Source organism: Heloderma suspectum, chromosome 7 (genome assembly GCF_057233095.1).
Source record: "Heloderma suspectum isolate Gila_16-S chromosome 7, 16-S_ref, whole genome shotgun sequence".
NCBI classification, from domain to species: Eukaryota; Metazoa; Chordata; class Lepidosauria; order Squamata; family Helodermatidae; genus Heloderma; species Heloderma suspectum.
In genome coordinates, this window is record NC_139464.1 from 123,173,769 (window position 1) to 123,198,020 (window position 24,252).

The following is a 24,252-nucleotide window of genomic DNA, read 5'->3' on the forward strand; positions in this document are numbered from 1 at the left end:
AAACGACAGAATGATCTCAGTACGAATCCAAGGCAAACCATTCAACATCACAGTAATTCAAGTCTATGCCCCAACCACTGATGCCGAAGAAGCTGAGGTTGATCGGTTCTATGAAGACCTACAACACCTTCTAGAACTAACACCAAAAAAAGATGTCCTCTTCATCATAGGGGATTGGAATGCTAAAGTAGGAAGTCAAGAAATCACCGGGATAACAGGCAGGCATGGCCTTGGTGTACAAAATGAAGCAGGACAAAAGCTAATAGAGTTTTGCCAAGAGAACACGCTGATCATAGCAAACACTCTTTACCAACAGCACAAGAGACGACTCTACACATGGACATCACCAGATGGTCAATATCGAAATCAGATTGATTATGTCCTTTGCAGCCAAAGATGGAGAAGCTCTATACAGTCAGTAAAAACAAGACCTGGAGCTGACTGTGGCTCAGATCATGAGCTTCTTGTTGCAAAATTTCAGCTTAAATTGAAGAAGGTAGGGAAAACCACTAAACCATTCAGGTATGACCTCAATCATATCCCTTATGAATATACAGTGGAGGTGAGGAATAGATTTAAGGGATTAGACCTGATAGACAGAGTGCCTGAGGAACTATGGACGGAGGTCCGTAACATTGTTCAGGAGGCAGCAACGAAATCCATCCCAAAGAAAAAGAAATGCAAGAAAGCCAAGTGGCTGTCTGATGAGGCTTTACAAGTAGCTGAAGAAAGAAGGGAAGTGAAAAGCAAGGGAGAAAGGGGAAGATATATTCAACTGAATGCAGAGTTCCAGAGAATAGCAAGGAGAGACAAGAAGGCGTTCTTAAATGAACAATGCAAAGAAATCGAGGAAAACAACAGAATGGGAAAGACTAGAGAGCTCTTCAAGAAAACTGGAGATCTCAAGGGAATGTTTTGTGCAAAGACAGGCATGATAAAGGACAAAGAAGGCAGGGACCTAACAGAAGCAGATGAGATTAAGAAGAGGTGGCAAGAATACACAGAAGAACTATACAGGAAAGATCTGAATGTCCCTGATAGCCATGATAGTGCGGTCACTGAACTTGAGCCGGACATCCTTGAGGGTGAAGTCAAGTGGGCCTTAGGAAGCATTAGTAACAACAAAGCTAGCGGAGATGACAGTATTCCAGCTGAGCTATTTAAAATCCTAAAAGATGATGCTGTTAAAGTGCTGCATTCAATATGTCAACAAATCTGGAACACTCAACAGTGGCCACAAGACTGGAAAAGGTCAGTTTACATTCCAATTCCAAAGAAGGGCAACGCCAAAGAGTGTTCAAACTACCGCACAATTGCGCTCATTTCACATGCCAGCAAGGTGATGCTCAAAATCCTACAAGCTAGGCTTCAGCAGTATGCGAACCGAGAACTACCGGAAGTACAAGTGGGGTTTCGAAGAGCCAGAGGAACTAGAGATCAAATCGCCAATGTTTGCTGGATCATGGAGAAAGCAAGAGAATTCCAGAAAAACGTCTATTTCTGCTTCATTGACTACGCTAAAGCCTTTGATGGTGTGGATCACAACAAACTGTGGCAAATTCTTAAAGTGATGGGAGTACCAGACCACCTTACCTGTCTCCTGAGAAACCTGTACGAGGGTCAAGAAGCAACAGTAAGAACCAGACATGGAACAACTGAGGGGTTCCAAATTGGGAAAGGAGTACGACAAGGCTGCATATTGTCACCCTGCTTATTTAATTTATATGCAGAGTACATCATGAGAAACGCCGGGTTGGATGAATCACAGGTCGGAATTAAGATTGCTGGGAGAATTATCAACAACCTCCGATATGCAGACGATACCACCCTAATGGCAGAAAGCAAAGAGGATCTAAAGAGCCTCTTGTTGAGGGTGAAAGAGGAGAGTGCAAAAGCTGGTTTGAAACTCAACATTAAAAAAACTAAGATCATGGCATCTGGCCCCATCATTTCCTGGCATATAGAAGGGGAAGAAATGGAAGCAGTGACAGATTTTACTTTCTTGGGCTCCAAGATCACCACAGACGGTGACTGTAGCCATGAAATTAAAAGACGCTTGCTCCTTGGGAGGAAAGCTATGGCAAACCTAGACAGCATAGTAAGAAGCAGAGACATCACCTTGCCGACAAAGGCCCATCTAATCAAAGCTATGGTTTTCCCAGTAGTAATGTATGGCTGTGAGAGCTGGACTATAAGGAAGGCTGAGCGCCGAAGAACTGATGCTTTCGAACTGTGGTGCTGGAGAAGACTCTTACACAAGTCCCCTGGACTGCAAGGAGGTCAAATCAGTCCATCCTAAAGGAAATCAACCCTGAGTGCTCATTGGAAGGACAGATACTGAAGCTGAAGCTCAAATATTTTGGCCACCTAATGCAAAGAGAAAACTCTCTGGAAAAGACCCTGATTCTGGGAAAGACTGAAGGCAAAAGGAGAAGGGGACGACAGAGGATGAGATGGCTAGATAGCATCACCGATGCAATGAATATGAACTTGAGCACACTCTGGGAGAGAGCGCAGGACAGGAAGGCCTGGCGTGCTATGGTCCATGGGGTCATGAAGAGTCGGACACGACTGAACGACTGAACAACAAGATGTCTACTTCAAAGTCTTACTGTTTTCAACAGAGCTGACTCCCAGAAAGTGTGTATATTGGGTTGCAGCCTAACCCTTTAAACAATTATTCACAAAATATGTCGAAGTTTGCAGCCCTGATTTTCTTAGGAGCTACTTTTAATTTTACATGAGAATAAATTTATTTACATAGCAGACATGCATCAAATCCTATAGAGGAAATGAGCAGAGCAAGCTAGAACAACAAGCTAGTGTGGTGTAGGAATGAACTGAAATAGTAGATATGTCAAGAAGGTACTTCTTTAAAATACTGAACCAGTCTCTGTTGTTGACAGAGATATACAAGCTTTCCAGCAGAGGAGTGAAACATCTCTATGAAATTCCAAAACCACCATCAACAAAACTTGAGTTCATCTAAGATTCTGTACATTGCCCCTCTGACGCTTGGCAGCACAGCAACAACGTTCTAAAGATGAAAGCAAACCGGGCTTCTTTTTTGGTATTGAGGAGATAGCTCAAACTTCACAACATGTTAATATTCTGATAATGCTTACGCCTTTTAAACATGCATAATGTATCTTTGAAGATAACAGCTAGCTATTTATGTGCAAGCTAGGGATGAAAGGGAGCACACTCTTATGTTTGTTCATTTCTAAAAATTAAAAGGTAAGCATGTACCATCTGAAGAAGTCCAGGTAGTCCTGCTAAGGGAGGCCAGGCTCGCTCCATCTCGGCTGTCTTTCCACTGGCTGGCAAGGGCATTTTTATTCAGACAAGCTTCTGGCGTTTACACTGATGCTGAAGTACTATAATTCTGTATGTTATGTTGTATTTTATTGAAGTTAGTTGCCTTGACCACTATTAGTAGTGGAAAGGTGGAATGTAAGTTCAAAAAATAAATTAGGGTGCAATATCACATTAGGGGCCAGTGCACATATAATACTTTTGATTCCTTACCAACTGTAGAATCATAGAATAGTAGGGTTGGAAGGGGCCTGCAAGACCATCGAGTCCAGCCCCCTGCTCAATGCAGGTAGAGAGAGTGGAAGTGGGCTGCGGGAACATGGACTCTCAGGTATGGATTTCTCCCACTAGCAACAACCTTATCCATGGTTAGTTATAACTGGCACTTGCTATTAACCAGACATACCCCCCTTAATACCCTGTTTTACAATTATTTTTTTCTTAACAACAAACAGTTGATACAAATCACTTATCTAGTAGTTTAGTAATTTGAGTGAACAAAACATCAAGGCTACCCATGACTACCCCATGTTTCGATAATATCCCAGCATTTCCAGTATTAACAGCAATCCATTGTTAGCAATAACCCTGAAAGATGGATGCCAACATAACCCCAACTATGGTTAAGCTTGGGAGGCGTAAATTTGCACCAGAGAATTAAGGGTGCATGTGATCCCCTGGCTAGTCAAATTAATGCATCTGGAGTTATACATGTGTACTTCTGCTGGTGAACTTCTAATTCTGTGCTCCCTGTAGAATAGCACTTAAAAAAAAAAAAAGTAACCCCCCACCACCACCCACCACTGTTTTACCTTGTGCTTTGCAGAATGCTGAATGAGCTCGGTGATCAACACTTTATCCTGCTGCAGCCTCCGCTTCATGAGCTTGGAGCAGTTGATGTTGATGGCATCCAAGATGTGCGAGGTATTGTATTCCACAAAGGGGCGGCTGTCAATCAGCAGCAATTTTTCCATGCCGCTTTCCAACAAAGCCACCAGCCTCTCGCCAACAATGAGTCGAGGACCATTCATCTCATCAGCCATGACAACAACAGAGGCCCTTCTTTAGCCACTGCCTTCCTCTCCAATTTGCAGCACCGATGAAGAAGATGATGTAATGGCTATGCACTTAAAGGCTTAGCCATTCCATTGTACTCAAAGTGTATGAGGTCATACTGGTAGGGACTGGCAAGAGAAAAGTTAGACCCATTTTCTCTTGAGAGGGTGCTCCAAAGATGAATGCCTCCTCAGGCTTCCAGTTGACGTACTGGTTATACAGGGCTTGCTCCACAAAGCAGCCCTCACAGCCGATTCATCCTAGGCTATAGAGTAGCCATTTCACAACTCAAACAAAAGATGCTTTTTGGCTGGTCCTGCCATTACATCATTCTTTACCTTTGTTTCTCCATCATCGGCTTTAGAGTGGACTAGGAGCCTGTTGAGACATGGAAAGATGCAGCAAAGAGGCAGACAGAAAGAAAAACAAAAACAAAAACAAATAAGACAGAGGATGAGCGTTTGCAAACTACAATCCCATTCCCCCCCCCAGCTCCCCCTGTTGTCACAATAAAGTTCTCATGTGCTATGAACCATATTTTGCTTTCTTTTTTAAAATGATACTTAATTCCCTCGCTCCATATATTCCCCCATCCTAATGGCCAAACTAGCTGTTTGGTGGCAATCTAGATCAAAAAACCTTGGACTCCAAACATCTGAAACAGGGATGGGCAACTTGCAACCCTTCAGATGTTTTGGCCTACAACTCCCATCAGCCACAGCCAGAATAGCCAATGGTGAGGGATGATGGGAGTTGTAGGCCAAAACAACTGGAAGGCCACAGCTTCCCCACCCCGACCTAAAATGTGCTGGTGAATGTCAAGGGAAGGACATAATTTGGAAGAGAGAAATATCAGGTGGGAGGGGCTGAATGCCGGATGCCACTTTCCCCCTGCACTTCCTTCCTCAAGCTGCTTTTCTCCCAGTTGTGGCACACACCTGTGTGCCAGAAAACAGCAGGGGAATGGAGTGCACCATTTCTGCTCTCTAAACTGTCCTACTTCTGCTGCTTCATGCTACCATGTCAGGTCCCTCCACCTCACCCTGCTAGATGTGTCAGTTCAGCCTTAGCTACAATATGGTGGAGTTAGCTAGTGATGCACACATTTGCATATCCTCTGAACTACTGAGATCGGAGCAGTATCGCTATCTCTCAGCCTAACCTACATCACAGAATCGTTCTGCCAATAAAAATGGATCCACGTGCATGCCACTGGAGAACCTTCGGCTATTGGGCGGTATAGAAATGAAACAAACAAACAAACAAACAAACCTTGGAAGTAGCAAAATAAAATCCACCCCTCAAGTTTCTCAGCACTATATCACACCCTACTATAACCAAGGAACAGAACTCACGATCCAGATACACTATGCAGGTGAATGGGTGGGGCTATGTAAATAGGAGTAGCCTTCATTGTTAGTGGGCTGAGTGGGGGAATAGATTTAACTCCCATCCCAAAGGTGTCTTGAAGGCAGCCCTTTGTTTTCTCCTGCAGACAATGGTTGCCATTCATTCTGCGGGTGGGGAGAGTAAACTGCTGCATTTGGGTATATTTGCAGTGAAAGCCATACCTGCTCTCTACCCCTAATAATGCGCCGTAGCCCAACCTTCATTGACAGGAATTCTGGAGAAGTGGGGTAATGTGCTTCCTACACACAGAACATGCAAAGATATACTGCTCTCTCCAGGCTTCTCTGCAATATCCAAAACCTCCCTACACATGCACGTATGTCATAATGATGGGCATTTTGCCAGTGATGGAAGCATCAGGAATATTGCAACTTCCTTTCAACAGGATCGACATTCTAAAATTAAACTGTAGAGAATACAACAAAGACCATGGAGTGAGGTTTCCCCTCACATTTCACACATCGCTCTCTGGAACAGAATAAGCTTTGACATTCAAAGACCCTTTAGGGCCTAATCACACACACACACACACACACACACACACACCCCTAATGGAAGCTGCTCTGTTGGCTTCAGTAAGCAGACGATCAGACCCATTAATGAGGTTGTCAGCCAGTCTGCTTGGATATGGATAAAGGATGGGAGTTTATGCCTGGCCAGTAAAAAAAGAAAAACAGGAAAAAAATTATGAACTTTTAAAATGGATACACAATTTTTAATGAGTTAGAAATGTTTAAACAGGCATATAAAAAACTGAGGCCAGATACAGGCTGTTCTTTCGGGGGGGGGGGATTAAGTTGCAGTAGTGTAAAAATACATACCCAAATATGTTCTTTCTTGCCTTCTGAGGCCCTTTTGGACTGATATTTCTCCCTCTTCACCACTACACACAGAGGAATTAGGAGTAGGGCTTGGGTTTGTAGGTCTCACTTCTTCCCCTGCTCCCTTTATTGGAGGCTAATGCCTACACCAGGAGATCCTGGTCATACCTGAATGTGGGATCTCCTCTGTATTTGGAAGTGGTATCTCCTGGTTCAGAAGTTTCCTTCTACACATGAAGAAGAGCACAGAGAGGGAGACAGTGCAAAAGCCCAAGACCTGCTCATAATCTTGCTGCGTGCAGAGGGGAAGGGAGGAGAACTATCCAACGGTCTAATCAATTCGGAGAAAGTCTCAAAGACAATCTTTTCCTAATTCACTTTAAAAAATGAGTGATATCAACACAACAAAGAAAACACTTTGAGAAACCATGGGCTGGTTTTGAAACTGCTCAGCAAGCCCTCTGTAAGTAGATCAGTAACCGAGTGCTTCCAAACGGAGTGCTTCCCAGGGGGTTGGACTCGATGGCCTTGTAGGCCCCTTCCAACCCTACTATTCTGTGATTCTATGATTCAAACTGAGGGCTCCTAGCATTATCAAGCAAAAGGCAATGTGCAGCTATTCTGCCTTTCCCTTCTTAATGGATTTTTTGCAGTAAGAAAAGAAGTTGGAAGAAGCAGTGGGAAAACTCAGAGGGTTACGAAGGGAAGAAAACGTCTGGACCCCACATAACATTCCGTGAATGAGGCAGGCAACTGTACAATAAAAGCTTCATCTGGAAGCATCCATGGTCTATGAGCTTTCCTCAAAGACAGCATGGCCTGATCTTTCCTCACAGTGCACAGCTGGAGTAGAGGGCTGGGTGTTCTATCACATTCCCAGTTCACTACAACACTGAAGTCCAACAGACCAAACAATTGGAAACTTGGTAGCCATCCCAGAACACAAATTCCTTGACAGATGCACAGGGTTTCCTGATCAGACACATCAGTATGAAAAGGACAGGCTGAAGGTTTGAAAACCACTGATATAAAGTAACATGAAGCCCATGACTGCAACTCAATATTTACCAGAACACCCAAGCCACCTCCACAGATTCATTAGGGGGCTGTGGAGTTGACCTGCCACATCACCCTGGAATGTGCTGATGTTCCGACATGACGTTACTAAGCAATTAAAAGCAAATGATGCCTCTTGTCATTACACGGCTTATCTCTGAACGTTAACTCCCTGAAAAATGTGGTGCAGCATTTCGTAGGCTGGAAGATGGGTGTATGAATCATCGCCCTCTTAGGACAAAAATGTGTCAATTGGCAGCACCAGAATTTTCACCACATGAAGATAATCACAGCCCAGTAAATGTACAAACCAGGCCTTTCAAGTCCTTACCTTAGGCTGGATTGTGTCCTATAAATACAGAATTATTTGTAACCATTTACTTATAGTAATCCTTCCCCACCCTGCCCCCATTTCTTTGAGAATGCCCCCTGAAAGCCTCTACCGTGATATGGGAACAAAAGTAAAGATTTGAAATTAAAATAAAATTTCAGTAGCAGTAGTAAGAAAGGTAAATGTTTTAATTTTTAAATTCTTAGAAACATATTTTAACCTGTGGCTTTTTAAACTGGACCCCTGAGGTTCCCTTGGGAGCTTATCAGGGGGTCCTCGATTAGAAGAGGAGGAACTGCAGAAAAAAACCCTTTCCTGGAAGACAGCTTCCCTGCCCACTACCGAACGTCTCTTGCCATCTGCAGCCCTGGGGGATCACCGGTTGTGGTCCAGAACACAGTGCAAAGGGAAGCTGACTGCTCTGTGTAAACTGAGTGCCACATAACTTGCCCTGGCCCATTTCAGCTGGGAGGGACCAGCATATTTTTCCAGAGTTGTCCCTGGGAAAACCCACTGTCAAAAACTGATGGATTTTCAGGAAGCAGCGACGTTTCTCTCTGTCTCTCTCCATAGTTTTTGTTTGTCTTTTTGCATTGGAGAAAGCTCACGGCGAACACCCAGCATAAGCATCACATGAAATGCCTAGCAAGGTGGTATAAATCAGTTTCTACACTGGATCTCCAACTTTTTGGTGATGCCAAGTTACACGGAAAGAGGAAATAAGGAGAGCTTGCCTGTAGCAATGGTGGGGGTGCTGTTTTTAAAAAGAGCACGTTGTTTTGTTTTAAAAAGAGGACGTTTCTGTGAAGTGTTGTTAGAGGAGGGGAAATAAATAGTGGGTTGTTATGTTTAGGGGGAGAAGCACGTTTCTGTACTCTGGTTGCAGTTTGCTTACAAGCGAGGTGGGAATGATCACTTAATTTCTAAAAGGAGAGGTGGTATGGATTTAATCTGTGTGGGAGATATTCCATTATTCTGTAATCCATGCTTCTTAATTTTAAGTGTAATTTCTGTGAAAGAATTTTAAAGCTAAAAGTGCAACATGTGCATTATATGTGTGTTACTTGCCGTGTGGTGTGTAAGTTGCCTCAGTGTGTTTGTCATATGGAACCATCTGCTTTCACACACTTTTAGTTCCCATGTTATATTGTGGCACATTTCAATCTCGATTGTGTTAGCTCACCATCAGCCACCAGGCCACACTTCTGGACTGATAGACTTTGTCCTTAGCCCCACTCACACACTCACAGAAGTGTTCCTGTTTTCATCAGTGTTGGAGGTTGTGCATGTCCCAAAAATGTCCACAATGCACAAGTGTTCCTTAACCAACCTACAGATGTGGAAAAGGTTCCCTGAAGTAAATGCATGAATTAACACTGTCCTAAAATCAGGGAACATTCAGTCATATGATCCTTCACCTTTAATCTCAAATGGTACCATCCAGGAACCATTGAATTACACGATCTGCTGCTTGTGGAAACCAGAGCCAAATTTGCAAGCCTTTCCATTAGCACGGCATTTCTGAATAGCAGTCCTGGAAAGCAGTTGGTGTCACAATGCACACCTTTCAAAAATACCAGTTCACGTTATATCCACAACTAACCACACTTGCATTTAAGTCTGTAAATAAACCACATTATTTCGTTCCAATGTTAAAGTGGTTTCAATGTTTATTAAAGCTGCTGGCCCGGGTGCTCCATGTGAAGTCATGGGAAAGGCTACAGTACATTGCTGATTCATATCCAGTTTCTTTTCTTCAACTTCCATTCCATACCCACACCCACCTGGGGCAATTAATTACTTCCAGGTGCAATCACCTCTCTCAATTCGTTCAATTACTGACCATGTTGGCAAATGAAAGTTTGCCTACTCTATGCCAACACCAAATGCTATAAACAATTTTGGTTGTTTTTTAAAGGTTTCCAGTTTTCAGGCACAGCAGCAGCAGCAGAGACACTATTTTAAAAAGTTCAGAGTTCACCAGGCTGACACAATCCCTACATGAAAAGGAAATCTAAGCTTCCGTCATTCTGGACACCATGGGTCCACAATGCCAGCTCATTTTTAAACAAGCAAACTATCACTAAATCAAACCAAAATTATTTTTCTTTAAAGGTAAACATTCCCTCACTAGGGGTAACAACTAGGGGTGGTCAGCGAACTACCAACAGCCACACAAAATGAGCAAAATAACCCACTAAACACACACACACTCACTCACACAGAGCACTCTTAAGGGTGAAATTCTTTGACTATGTCCGTTCTCAGACAACAGTGTTGCCTAGGAGATCAGCCATGGAAGCAAACCTGGGGAATCCCAGGGACATCCTCAGGGCAATTCCCCCTGCTCTGTGAGGACTTGCTCAAGGCTTAGTAATAAATGCAAGTTCACAGCTGGTATCTTATTTGGGGGAGGGGGGGTTCAAAGAACATGAGTCCAGTGGAGCCAGATGTTGGCCCAGGGACCATATGATTGCGCACTTAATTACATAAAAGGAAACAGGGTTTTTTTGCAAAATAAAATTTATACATTGGAATTACTACTGAGAATATTAACAAGAAGAAGCAAAATAGTATGCAAGGATATAGTATAAATATACTACGGAGTTGGAAAAATTATGAATTGCCACAAAAAAGAGAAATAGTAGGGGAAACTGAATAAAGCAGAAGCTCAGGAGCTATTTGGCATTTACTCTCCCTCCCAGTGAGATCGGAGCGATACCTCAAGGCTTGCACACGTCCTCCTTACCCCTCTTTTGCTCCCCTCCCTTGAAGACGCAAATGCCTGAACTGAGAGATCCCAACCTGGGTTATCTAAGTACAGGATCTCGCTTGACCCCTGCATATCGAACCTGCTTGCTTAACACCAATGAAGACCACATGTTCAAGTAAAAGTGAGACCCCCAGTTCAGTTACTCACTTCGGGGGCGAAGGGAGAAAGCCTGCAAGTATGAAGCCTGCTCCCAATCTAAGGTTGTGTGGAGGGGAGGGGAATGTCCCAACAGCCCCTCAAGACTAAGAGGACAAACTATGAGGACTTCCACCTCCAAAGCATTCACAGAGCAGATCCTGCCTCCCCTCCCCAATTACTTACCAACCATTATTGTGCATCATAGAACACTTACTTGCTAATGCCAGCAGCATTTCCACAATCTTCCTCCTTCCATTTGAAAAATTCCCCCCTTTTGACCCATACTCCAAGAGAAGCAGAATCAGTTCCCACTCCCCACATCTTTCTCATTGCTTCTCCAATGCACAAGAGCCATGCACTCATCGCCTGACAATGAGGCCGGGGCACAATAACCCAGAGAGCAGTGGGGTTCTACTTCCATTTCCCCAGGGCTCTGTGGGGGCCTGCAGCGGAAGAGGGAATCCTCTTTCCTAGGCTACAGGGGCAAACTCAAAATGGTCCTTCAGGCATTCTGATGTGGAAACAGAGGCAAGAAAAGAGTCTCCCAATTATTCAAGTCTCTTCTCCTTTAACGATCAAAACTGAAATATCTGAAACGGGTGTTTATTAAGGAAAATATTAATTGATGACTGCTCTCTTTATAAATTCCATGCCACCCAGGCCCTAGAAGGCAATAGCTTGACATTACCAATTTCCCCTCACATCACTGCATGTAGCTACAATCTGAATTATTGTCAGCATCGTCAGCCCAACTCCTCCACATAAAAGGTTGTCTCTCTATTTTCAGAACTGGTTTCTCCCATAAGGTTAGTTAAGCATGAAAGTATGGATCAAATTGCAGCTGGCGAGCCATTGTATTCCAAGTCTCTCTCAAAGATTTTTGGTGGAGCCATTCCTTTCTTTTAATACACCTAGATCCTAATGCCATCGAGCCAGAAAGGAGCGCCAAATAATTTAACTCCAGAAAAGACCCTGGAGGAGTATTAAGAGAACAGGTTGTTTTCCAGTCATTAGTACAGGTTAATAAATAAGCTTTTCGATATAAACTAAGATCTGGAAAATTAAATCCCTCCTCTTTAATTGACAACTGCATCTTGATCAATGAAAAACGATGATGCACCCCCCCCCAAAAAAAACCTTCCAAATGCTACATAAAGTTTTTAAAAATATGTTTGAGGAATATATTACGTTAAACATAAATTACCTGACCTATAAAGCCCTATATAGCTTGGGACCAGGCTACCTGAAAGACCGCCTTCTTCCATACCAGCCTGCTTGGTCCATAAGATTTTTTGGAGACCCTTCTTTTTCGACTGCACTTCAAGGCACGCTTGGTGGTGGTGACAAGAGAGGACCTTTTCGGTAGCTGCTGCCCGGCTGTGGAACTCCTTCCCAAGGGCAGCTAGGTTTGCTCCCGCTCTCCTATTCTTCCACCAGCAGGAAAAGACCATTTTATTCAAGAAAGCCTTTGGCCTGTAAGTGTGTCTGTGGGTTGGGTGCTATCTTTATTCTGTAATTGCTATGTTTTTATTATATTTTAATGTGTTTTACTGTTTTCATCTATTTTAAATTGTTTTTGTAACCTGCCTTGAGTGCCATTTTTTGGTAGAAAGGTGGGGTATAAATCAAAGAAAGGCAGACAAGTTAGTTTAATTTCCGGTTGATATCACATTGTTCTTTCAGTTCTGTGATGTCAGCTTCATGTGTAAGCATGCCCCACTTAACACTGCTTAGTTTTCTCAAGAAAGAGGCGCTCTCCTTGTGTTCTTAACACAGTACACTCAGGCACACCACACCAACTTCAAGGAAGTTACATTGGCTTCCTGTCAAAATACACGGCACAGAGACTTTTTGTTACTTTATTGACTCTGGATTTAGAGTCTATGGCTTTATCTAGGCTGCAGAATTTGGAGCTTAAGGAGGAAATCAGGACTTTATGGCACTGTCAGACCCATCTCCCCTTGAGCTCAGAGTGGAGAGAATAAAGGCAAAAAGTGGCCCATAGCCAGCAAGGCACAGCGAAAGCAGAGCTGTATTCGATCAGACCAGCAACCAAGCCCGAGTCTTTATAAGGGGTAGGGGACAATCACCTGACCCGCTCTAGCCTATTGGGATAAGGAGGCTCTGGCTCGTCTCTCTGCCATTGGTCAGAGCTGGGCGGTGAGCTAACATGTCTTCATTAAACTGTGTTGGCTCAAAAAAGAGGCTTTGGGTGGGGAGGTTTCACAAGAGCCTCCTTTGCTCACCTTTTTTCACTCTTCCACTTCCTGTTTGTGGTTCTGGCAGAGGCATCATCCATGGGCTGCTGGGCATGGTTGTTTTTCTTTTACCAGCAACAAGATTTCAGAGCAAGGGCAGGAAGTATTGGCCTCACTCTGATTTGGTTTCCCATGCCATCACGCAACCAAATCCCGTAGTTACGAAGCCAAATCAAAGAGAGGGTAAATGCTTGCTGCCAACGCTCTGCAGCCTGAGGGTAAAAGTGAAATAGCACTCGTTAAGAGTGGGGACATAGCCACTATTAACTGGAGCAAATACTTTACCGCTGTTCTCAGGATCCCCCAAATTGCGCCCTCCCCAGTACCTGATTGAAGCCTTATGGAGGCATTTTGGCTCAGCCCTTGTCTGAGGGTGCTTCCAAATAAAGCTTTTACCATGCCTTCGCCTTGCCTCATTCATGGAATTCGGGGGTGGGTGGGTGCAGACAACACTGTTTTCCACTTGTAATCCTCCCCTGTTTTCTCATCACTTCTTCTCTCTGGATGATGGAATTGCTGCACAAGGCCAGCTGATCAGAAGTGCTAGGGAAGCAAACTGGAAGCACCCTGAATTCCTGTCTGACACCACTCAGGCTGCCATTTCAAGCCCCACTACATGATCGAGTTCTGACAGGTATATAACCACTAAGAAGTGGCAGCTCTTCAAAAGAAATTGTTGTACAATAAAGACAGACAGGCCCTACCTACAATACTAATGTACAAGAATTATAGGAAGGAACACATAATGAAAGACACACGTTTGAAAACCAAAAGTGATGGGGATGTTCTAATGTCAGGAGGCAGGACATTACAGAGTTAGGGTCAATGAATCCCAAATAAGCAGCTATAAGATTATATTGTTTTCTAAGTAGGCAAGTGATTGGGAATCACCTGTTAGATTCACCTGCACCCCAAACCATTCCTCCCCAGTTATATTTCCCACACTGGACCTCCAAGCTTGGAAGTAACTTCCGCCAGAAGAATAGCTGGGGAGAAGCAAGTTTTTGGGGGGATGGGGGGGCAGGGAGTGCTGACAGGGGAAGGGTTCATCTTCACTCCCTCACCCACCCAGGCTGAGCTCGATATAGTCCCCATTCTCCTATTCTATAGGACTTCAGGCCATGCCACCATAATTTCTAGTTTGCCTGCAGTTTGTACACCTGGGTCTGTGTGTACTCAAGCTTCAGAGCCCTCCTCAGATGCCAATGGGAATGAGATGGGCAACATACAAAATACATGGTTTTGTGTCCTCATTTGGTGAACAGAGCAGTACCTTTTGCCTGCTCCCCCTAGATTTTGGTTGGTTGGTTGGTTATTTATTTATTTCATTTGTATACTGCCCAATAGCCGAAGCCCTCTGGACGGTTCACAAAAATTAAAACCAAGCAGCACACAATAAAACAATATAAAATATATAAAACATTAAAACCACAGTATAATACAACCAGAATAAAACCAGAATAAAACTTAGCAGCAATGCAGAGATTTAAAATACAGATTTAAAACAGCAAAGCTAAAAGTCTAGAAAGCTAAAATGCTAAAATGCCTGGGAGAATAAAAAGGTCTTCACCTGGCGCCGGAAGGAATACAATGTAGGTGCCAGGCGAACCTCACTAGGGAGCTCATTCCACAGACGGAGTGCCACAGCAGAAAAAGCCCTCCTCCTGGTAGCCACCCGCCTCACTTCCTTTGGCAGGGGCTCATGGAGAAGGGCCGCTGAGGAAGATCTTAAGGTCCGGGCAGGGGCTTAATATGGGAGGAGGCGATCCTTCAGATAACCCAGCCCCAAGCTGTTAAGGGCTTTAAATGTTAATACCAGCACTTTGAAGCGGGCCCGGAAATGGACTGGCAGCCAGTGCAGCTGGAAAAGTACTGGCGTAATATGAGCTTGCAGGCCAGTCCCTGTTAACAATCTTGCTGCCCTGTTTTGGACCAGCTGATGTTTCCGGACCATTTTCAAAGGCAGCCCACATATAACGCATTGCAGTAATCCAGACGAGAAGTTATCAGAGCATGGATCACTGTAGCTAGGCTATCTCTGTCCAGATAAGGGCGTAGTTGGTATACCAGCCTAAGCTGATAAAAAGTGCTCCGTGCCACTGAGTTCAACTGTGCCTCAAGTGACAGTTCTAGGTCCACGAGCACCCCAAACTACGAACGTGATCCTTTAGGGGGAGTGCAACCCCCTCCAGAACAGGTTGAATATCACCTAGCCGGGCAGATGGACTACCCATTAACAGCACCTCCGTCTTGTCTGGATTGAGTTTCAGTTTATTGACCCCCATCCAGTCCATTACCGTGCCCAGGCCCTGATTCAGACCAGCCACTGCCTCACCTGGGTGTGATGAGAAAGAGAGGTAGAGCTGGGTGTCATCCGCATATTGATGGCACTTCAGCCCACACCTCCGGATAACCTCCCCCAGCGGTTTCATGTAGATGGTTCAAACATTTGCCCTAGTTCCAGCTTCCAACTCTAGCAAGTGATCTCAGAGACAATGAACACACACTCCAGGCTGGATTTGGGAGGAGCCACTTAGGCGGGATTTTGACAGCTTTATAATCTGAATTGGTTAAAAGTAAACAGGAACGATTTGTGACAGCAGACTGGAAGGAGTTATACAGAGGTCTCACGAAAAAAATCACAGTGAAAGTTCAGGATGCCCAAAGATATGCAAACATATTTGAAAGAGGAAGTTCATGTATGGATGTAAGGGGGAGTACAAGCCAGGAATTTCCCTTTTGCATATAATGACAAGTAGAAAGAGAAGGGCCTGGAAATTACCAGGTCATTGCAAAACATGCAAACATCTTTGGGATTGTTAATTACTCATTTGTATAGCAATAAAACAAAGGTGGCGACAGGAAAAAAAAAAAAGCTGAGGGCGAATGAAAAGAATGATTTCAGAGCTGAATGACATCAGCACTTATCTCAAGTTCATGTCATCGTTATGTCATTAAATGTATCATTAGGCGTGTTTTCAGTCTTACCACATTCAGTTCCCAGAATTGTTACAGAAAGAGGAAAGATTGCAAAATAGAAGATATATATTAATTTGTATCCAATCCTCACGGAGCAAAGGATTAAAGGTCAAAGTAAATGTAAAGAATGACTCCTAATGAAGAAAACATAACCCAGTAATTTAATACACCAGAATGGGCCTAAAAGTAGTTACAGTGCATTTGGGTAACATTTGTTTTTTAAAAGATCGTATGGTGCTATCATGCCTATGAATGGGATTTAGTCGTAGAGCAGGAGTGTCACTACGAAAACTGCATACAGAATAGCATTTGTCTGGGATATCAGCCACATATATGTACCTTTGCCTTTCCTTTAGTATTTCATGTACTAGACAGCGAAGTGTGAACTACAACTGAAGCAGAGAGGAGTGGAGTGTGATGTTTTAGGCCAATTGCAGACAGTGCCACACAGTCTCCATGCAAAGCGGAAGCCAGTCCCAGCCTGGCACAATCCTCCCCTCCACACACACTTTTTGGCCTTTTGAGCATTACATCTGCACTGATGGTTAATGCTAACTATGATCCCCATCCTAAGATCTAAACACAGTTGGTCATCCAGTGATCTCTCTGTCACTGTCTGTAACAGATACACAATATCACACAAACGCACATAAAACCCCACCATGGGTACACATAAAGAGTAGCATACAAATGTACAAAGATACACATGTTGCCTCTTCCTTCAGCTCCTCAGAATATTTGTTGTAGGAGGGGGGGAAGGGGCCCTTGATGTGGCATGTGCTGGTGTGAAGACCTATGTTTTTTATCAGTTCTTCACGTATAGTATCTGACTTCAGCTCAGCATCACAATTTGCCTTGCATTTGTATGTGCCAGCAAATCCAATGCTGCTCCTAAGCACTAGTTTCATCATGATTCAGGTGGGGTGGGCTACTCTTTTTTCTTTCTTGTTTAAATTAAGTGTCATGTTCATGTATACAATCATCCTTCATCTTATATTTTGTAAAAACTGAACTTTAAAAAAAAAAGTTATAAAACTGTCCTGAGGATTGTGGATAGGGAGAGGCTTTGGGGGGGATGTTACAGATGCTAGCCAATTGACATCACTCACACACAGCGTCTCCCTTTCAAACAAAAAGACCCTGAAAAGCTACAGAACATTTCCCCCCCAAAAGTTACCCTGGGAAGGGAAAATGTATACGTAGGTTGAATGTGGTGAAGGTGCTTCTAAATTGCTTCCCATGGATCTAAGACTGTAACATCTGTCTTAACTGTAGACGTATTGCTGCCGCTGCCCCCTTACTTTCTTTGTTCCTCTTGGGGGGTTTTGGCTCATGGAACTTCAACTGAAATTATCCCCCAAATTTAGCCGTTTTCATGTAAAAATATTCCTTTTCTGACTTTACTAACAATCAGCATCGTTTAGATTATTTTTGTACCAAATGTTTGCTTCCTGGTGATCTAGAAGCACATTAACCATTTTGGGATACAGTTTGGGTCCCCATTTGAAGAACAGTTCTATAAGTTGTACATATTCCCTTCCTTACACCCTTTTTGAAATCATGAGGCCTTGGAATATATGCATATCAACATTCAGCTGCTTAGCTGGAATGAAAATATCTTGACCATTTTAGGGTACACATTGACATGGTCCAAACAACACGACAACCCAGCATAGGTTAATTAACCCTTGAAGTATTGTGGTGCGTGCTGTCCATATGCAACCCCCGTCTGAGGGTTGCCGTAGCTTGCAGCGTCCTGAAAACGTGGACAGCATGGATTATGTGGGGGTTAAACAACCCTCATGTAACCCTAAAACAGACTATAGGTTGTTTCACCCTCAAATAACCCCCACTGGCTGGGTTCACACAACATGACAAGCCATGGCAACCTCCAGCCAAGGCTTGCATATTCATAATGGCGGCTGGCATGCACTGCAGCTCCTCACAGGTAAATTAATCCACAATGGGGTATTGTGTGAACTGGCCCACCAACTGGGTTCACACGTAACGCTAACCAATCGTATGGCTTGTTGAATTCTGGCTTTTCATGTTATGCAAACCCAGCTATGCTAACAAACCAGTTCGCTAACCACAAACAACCCAGAAAGAGAACCAAGGGTTTGTTCTTGGGTTGAGACCTCCAGGTTGTTTAAAGCATAGGTTGTTATTGCATGTGAACCCAGAACCATGGGTTGTTCATGGCTTGTTTCACCAGGTTACAGAAGTGGTGGGCAAGAGTGGCACCCCCCCCCCAGCTGTTCTACACGCCAGTACTAAAGTTCTGCAGAGGCATTTTGGATACTGGGAGGGAGCAGCTGAAAGTAAAGAGAAACAAACAACTCAGGGATTGCGAAAACAAACAGTGGTTTGTAAAATCATCTGTCAGACACACCCTGGGTCGGGCAACAAACCATAGGTGAACCATGGGTTAAATAAACCATGGATTAGAATATGTGCAGACCAGATCTTTGTGCCCCCTGTTTTAAGGGTCAGGAGCTCTAGTTTTCATAATTCAGAAGCAGGAAAACTTCAAATACTTTTAGAAATTTCTATAAGAAATATTTATCATAACACAACTTGTAACTGATGAAGTAGGCTCTTGCCTATGAAAGTACATGCCATAATAAATTTGTTCAAATTCAAAGTGCCACAAGACTCATTTTTCCTGCAACTCTTCTACAATTAGCATAATAATGTTTACTGTGAATCAAAGAAACACATTTTATGGGGATAAAAAACAGTATTTTGAAAAACTAACAAATAGTTTCAACAACGCACAGTGAAGGCTTCCCACTGTGTATTGCTCATTAACAACTGGTGCAACTGAGATACTGGTGGAAAGTCCAGACAGAAGAGAGACCAAAACTTCCTCACTGCTTTTCTACAGAATTAAATTCTTCATAAAACTACAGATACGGGGGAACCATTGGGCCTTTCCTCATATCCAAATCTGACATAGCTACATTCTACCATGTAATCCCAATGCACCAATATGAGCAGAAGGAGTATTAGATTGAAGCGATCAGGCTGCTTAGGCTAAAAGGCTATTTTAACATAACCAGTTTCTTAAACAAATATGACTAAGCACGCATTACAAAGCAATGATTGTTGTATAGTGAGGATTATTCTTGTATACTATACATTCTCCTGCTAGTCTCAGAAGTATGGTTCAAACAAGCACATATATTGCTTGATTACTACACATTTGATGACTGGGAACTGAACGTGTGAATTGACTTTGCAGAGGGTGGGGAAGAGAGAAGATGCTTTAACTGTCGTTCTGGAGCCAGAGTTAACATTGCGCATTGTCACTTTATTTCTTGGTGAAACAAAACAGCTCTGCCAAGTCTGATCCATTGGATGAAGGCACAGACATGTTGATGGGCACACTTATGCTGGTGTGGACTTGACCTCAGAGGTGCTGAGATAATTGGCAAGGTGGCCATCTTGGGTGGAACAGGAGTGTCGGTCGCCTGGGCCCCAGCCAGAGAAGCTGAGCAAGAAGTGACCAAGTAGCAACCTCAAAATCCTGTGGATCTCTGTCCCTCGCCTCTTCCCCCCACCCCCCGCCCTGCCCTGGCAACTGGAATGACAGAGGCTTTGGCACAGGCTTTCTCTGTCTACACCTCTGCTACGCAGTCCGAGAAACAGGCAACGAGTCTCCACCTTGACCTTCCACTTCAGTGTGAACAATAACAGAAGTTCGGTCAGAATTTTCCCTTCTGCACCTGAGCTATTAACCCCGCTTAAATCTGGGTAGCTGAGCACATAAACAGGAAAATCTGTCAGAGCCGTTTTCTGCTGTGGGAGCGGGAAGAAGGGTTAAAAAAGCCCTTTGCCTGTGGTTCAGCTCACGGAAGAGCGAGCTGGCCAGCAGAGCCAATTATGTTGATCAGTCAGCCTTCACTCAGTTCAGGATATGGCCTTGTTAAAAATTAGTTGGTACTAGGGTTGCCACCTATGGCAAATAATTAATAAACAACTTTAAAACAGCAAACAAGCATCTCTCCCTTTTCTCCTATCGAAACCCATTTGTTAATCAAGAAAAGGAGCGCGGAGAAAGGAGGTTCTGTAAAAGAAATAATGGATTCTGCTATTACATAAACACTGAGAAGTCAGTGGGTAGGCGCAGAGAGGATGGGGAAGCACAATGGAGGCTGACTGGCATCAAGATCAAGAACATTTTGCCACATCCTACGAAAATCCCTCTTGATGCAGGACACCTGTTCAGGTACTTCTTGATCGAACAAGTGGGGTGCCACCTTTTAACCTGGCACTCGAAGCAAGCAGGACAACAAAAGGCTCATTGAAGCCAAATGCTATCATAGGCTTCTAGTAATAGTGTTTTCTTTGAAGTATAAAATATGAAGTTAGAGAACGAGGCCCGTAATGTCCAAAGGCAGTGAGGCTCACACCTTGGGGCACAGTGGGTGGAGCTTGGGAGCAGACGTACAGTGCCTGGCAGACCAGGGGATGGAAACTGCTGGGATGGGGCAGGGCTTCTTGGTGCCAGCCGGAGCAGAAGAGAGTTCCTGGTGGGACACGGGAAGTGTAAGGCTATGCTCAGGGCATCAGGTCTGGAGCTGGACGAACATGAAGGGTAAAAATTTTCAAGCCAAGCCGAAAATCACCTGTGCCCTTGGTTCCATCCCCTCCCCCTCACTCTGAAGACTTTACCCCTTTCCCTGAAGTTGCTGAAATTGTGAAACTTCACAAGCCTTGAGATATAGCAATCATTTTTAATGGTGGAGTCCCTAATTATCTTATATAGCAATTTCTGTTTTTTGAAGCAGGAATAAGCAAAACACTACCATGCATTATATATGCTTCCAAAATAAATTAAACGTATTAGCTTCCAAGATTGTTTTACATTGTATTATTTATGTAAAATATTTATAAGCCACCATTTATTTATTTATTACATTTCTATCCCGCCTTTTTTCCTCCTTAAGGAACCCAAGGTGGCATACATAATCTTCCTCCTCCTCCATTTTATCCTCACAACAACAACCTTGTGAGGTGGGTTGGCTGAGAGTCTTTGGCTGGCCCAAAGTCACCCAGTGCGCTTCCATGGCTGAGTGGGGACTAGAACCCATATCTCCTTACTCCCAGTCCAACACCCTAGCCGCTACACCACATTGGCTTACCTTTTAGGGTAAAAACTCTCCCAAAGATCATAGAATCATAACATAGTAGGGTTGGAAGGGGCCTACAAGGCCATCGAGTCCAACCCCCAGATGGGCTTCCAATAATCAATATAATTGCTGTATCCTTGCTGTTAATCTTTGCTTTCTCCAGAAGCCCTTTTTTCAAGTATGTATTTTGGAAACTAAAGGCAAACTTGACATTTGTTGATACGCATGATTCACAGAAAGCATAAACAAATCCCATCTATAATATAACTTCTGAAACTTATTGTGGACAGACTCATAAAATATGAAGAGTACATGACAATTACAAAACTGATTTGGACTGAATAAAATGTGAAGGATCCACTCAAGGAAATGTTCACTTTAATGCAGAATTGGGCCAAAACGGCCCTTTAAACAAAAAACTCCTGGAAGGAGAAAATTACTTCACTAAAAGCCACACTATTTTAGGGTGTGATCCTACCTGTACCCTTGTTAGATGGAAGCCTCCGAACTTGGAAGCTTCCACGTATCCTATGCACTGCTGGGCTGAAGCTGGCAGGGCAGGAGAAGTGGTGGAGGCGATCTTCACCCTCCTGCTCTCCAGTCGCTGGGTTTTTTGCAGGATAGGCTTTTTTTTGTCCATCTAGCAACAGTGCTTCAGACGGGGAGAGAAGGAGGCTGGAAGAGGCTCAGGATAGGTCTATCCTGGCCTCTCTGGTCTCCTCCCCTCCCCACCCCCTTTCCCCCTCAATTTTCCAACCTCGCAGGCCAGTAGGTGTGGTCCTTTCCATGCTGGCTGCAAGGGGAAGGGGGAGTTGGATTTCCAACTCTCCCTTCTGAGGTCGGAGCACTGTCTCTGACCTCCGGGGGGGGGAATCCCCTCTATCCAATGGCCCCTTAGACAATATCTAGGGGCCACAGCATCGCTCCCTTAATCTAAAACAGTAAGAAAAAATTAGCTCAAAGGCACCTTTGTGCAATATGCGATCCAAAGATGACACACAGATGACAAAAAGCAAATTCTAGATTTATCATACTCGGGGCAATTCCATTAATGAACAGAGTTTTCACTTAGGGCGCAATCCTAGGCACGTTCAGGCAGAAAAATGGTCTACCACTCCCAGCATGCCCCAGCCAGCCATGCTGGCTGGGGGATGCTTGTAGGTCATAGGAATTTTTTTTTTCTGTCTAAACATTCATAGGATTGCGCCCTTAATGTGTGAAGAGGAAGGACTCTCTCCTTTTTTTTGAAAGCTTCTTTATCTTAGCCAGGTAGGCTCCTTGCATTTGTTCTAGGCCATAGCTTATTTTATACAAAGCAGTCCACAAACACAAAAGAATAAGAACTTAATTTTTACATTCCTGTAACTTATTCAGAAAGCGCCTCAGATGTTTGCAAAAGCCAGCAGAATCTAATGCTTAATGCTATTAGAAATGGACACTTTCAAGTATGTCTTACTGGCTGGCTGATTTGGAAAATGCACTGGACAAAATTTGTGGCCAGTTTTGGCATCCCGTGACTCATGCCATATCCTACCAATGGACTGTGAACATCAGCTGGTCTGTAATCAAGAGAAAACACACAGGAGGAGAGTGGGAGAAAACAAAGACAGAGGTAATGTGTCTTAGAACAGAATCACTCTCCACAACGTGTTACAGAGTAGAACAAAGGTGGCGGTGGTGGGGAAACCTCACTTTCATAACTAATTACAATCTTTATTCCACTTCCCAGCCCCCCCTTCTTCTTAAATCCCAGCTCAGTTATTAAAAATGTACAAGAGCATTTCACAGAGACACCAAATGGAAATCTGCCAGTCTCTTCAGAGCCAACTCTGAGTAGGTCACTCTTGGCTCAGGAGCAAACCACAAATGGTGCACAAGAAAAACACAAATGCTGTTCTTTTGCACATGCCTCCAGCCTCATTTCTCTCAGCCCTCCCCCCCAAAATGTGGTCCTGCTACAGTCATTGAGGAAAAAGTAATATACAGAGGGCCAAAAAGATCTCCACTGGGGAGTTCTAACAGCAGCTGCCAATAAACCATCACCCGCAAAGGGAACTCATAGCAGGAATGGCTGCACGGCAGAAACTTCCCTCATTTTACCTTTACTTTTTAAAGTTTTACTTTTCACACATGCAGCTAAGGGTCCTTTCAGACTAGATGTGAACATCATGCCAAGCTCCTCTGTGCACAGATAAAAGGTAAGTTGCTTACCACTGCAAACAAGTACCTGGAACCCTGCAGGGGAGGAAAGGAACTGAAAAATAGCAGGTCAGGGGACAGTCAAGCATGTCTTCCTCTTTCCAAATTGCCTCTCTCAAAGTTGTTTTGGACACAAGTGGTCATCAGGGGCAGGAGAGGAGGTGTGCCTTTATCAACACCATTGATAATCAACCTTTCAGCTAAGTTTCTATGTCAGCTCACAAAATAAAACAGTAGAAATATACCCCAAACATGGGCATCCATGGGGCAAGAGGGTGTAACTGCCCCCCACTCCCAGATTCCAGTCATGACATCATTCTGAGAGCAGCAAAAGCAGCTGCACCTGCCCCGTCTGTCCCTGCTTTTAGTTTCCAGCCACACAGGCAAGGCTCAGGGCAGGGCAGGAGCACCTCCTCGTAGGGCGAAGAGGTGGCGGCAGCAGGACCAGGCTCCTCCACTCCGAAGTAGCTCCATCCTGAGAGCGGGGAACAGCACCTCATGCTGTGCACACCTCCCTGCCTACCTCCGCTCCGTAACACAGGTGGGCAAGGCCTGGCCTGGCCGGGGGGTCAGTAAATCAAGCCCGGGGTAGGGGTTCCACGGAGTTCCATTGAGAGAGGCTGCAATGCAAGTGGCAGAATGTGGACCTGAAAGGGGTGGTAAGGCCGGCCTTCTGGCAGGCCCAGCCAGGCAGTGCTGTGGCCCGTTAGGCCCTTGGTTCGGCAGCCTGCGGGAGTGCCTGCCTCAAAGAGGAGATGGGCGGTGGGATGACGGGCTCCCT

At 44.2% G+C, this 24,252-nt stretch overlaps 2 protein-coding genes across 4 annotated transcripts in view; one reads left to right on the plus strand and one right to left on the minus strand.

The window, feature by feature from the left end:
- The window catches only part of BORCS5 (BLOC-1 related complex subunit 5), a 78,358-nt gene extending 73,453 nt beyond the window's left edge, over nucleotides 1-4,905 (plus strand). The window contains exon 6 of one of the 2 annotated variants that reach the window (XR_014784519.1): nucleotides 4,142-4,905. The gene's annotated coding sequence lies outside the window, so the exon portion shown is untranslated. The remainder of the gene's footprint in view (nucleotides 1-4,141) is intronic. The other variant, XR_014784518.1, reaches the window with a different exon arrangement.
- DUSP16 (dual specificity phosphatase 16) overlaps nucleotides 1-24,252 on the minus strand; it is a 65,066-nt gene that overhangs the window by 32,000 nt on the left and 8,814 nt on the right. The window contains exon 2 of one of the 2 annotated variants that reach the window (XM_084811360.1): nucleotides 4,128-4,749. In XM_084811360.1, coding sequence (XP_084667486.1) covers nucleotides 4,128-4,358 — 231 coding nt within the window. In that variant the 5' untranslated portion in view covers nucleotides 4,359-4,749. Of the gene's footprint in view, nucleotides 1-3,249; nucleotides 3,431-4,127; nucleotides 4,750-24,252 lie in introns of those variants that run through there. The other variant, XM_084811361.1, reaches the window with a different exon arrangement.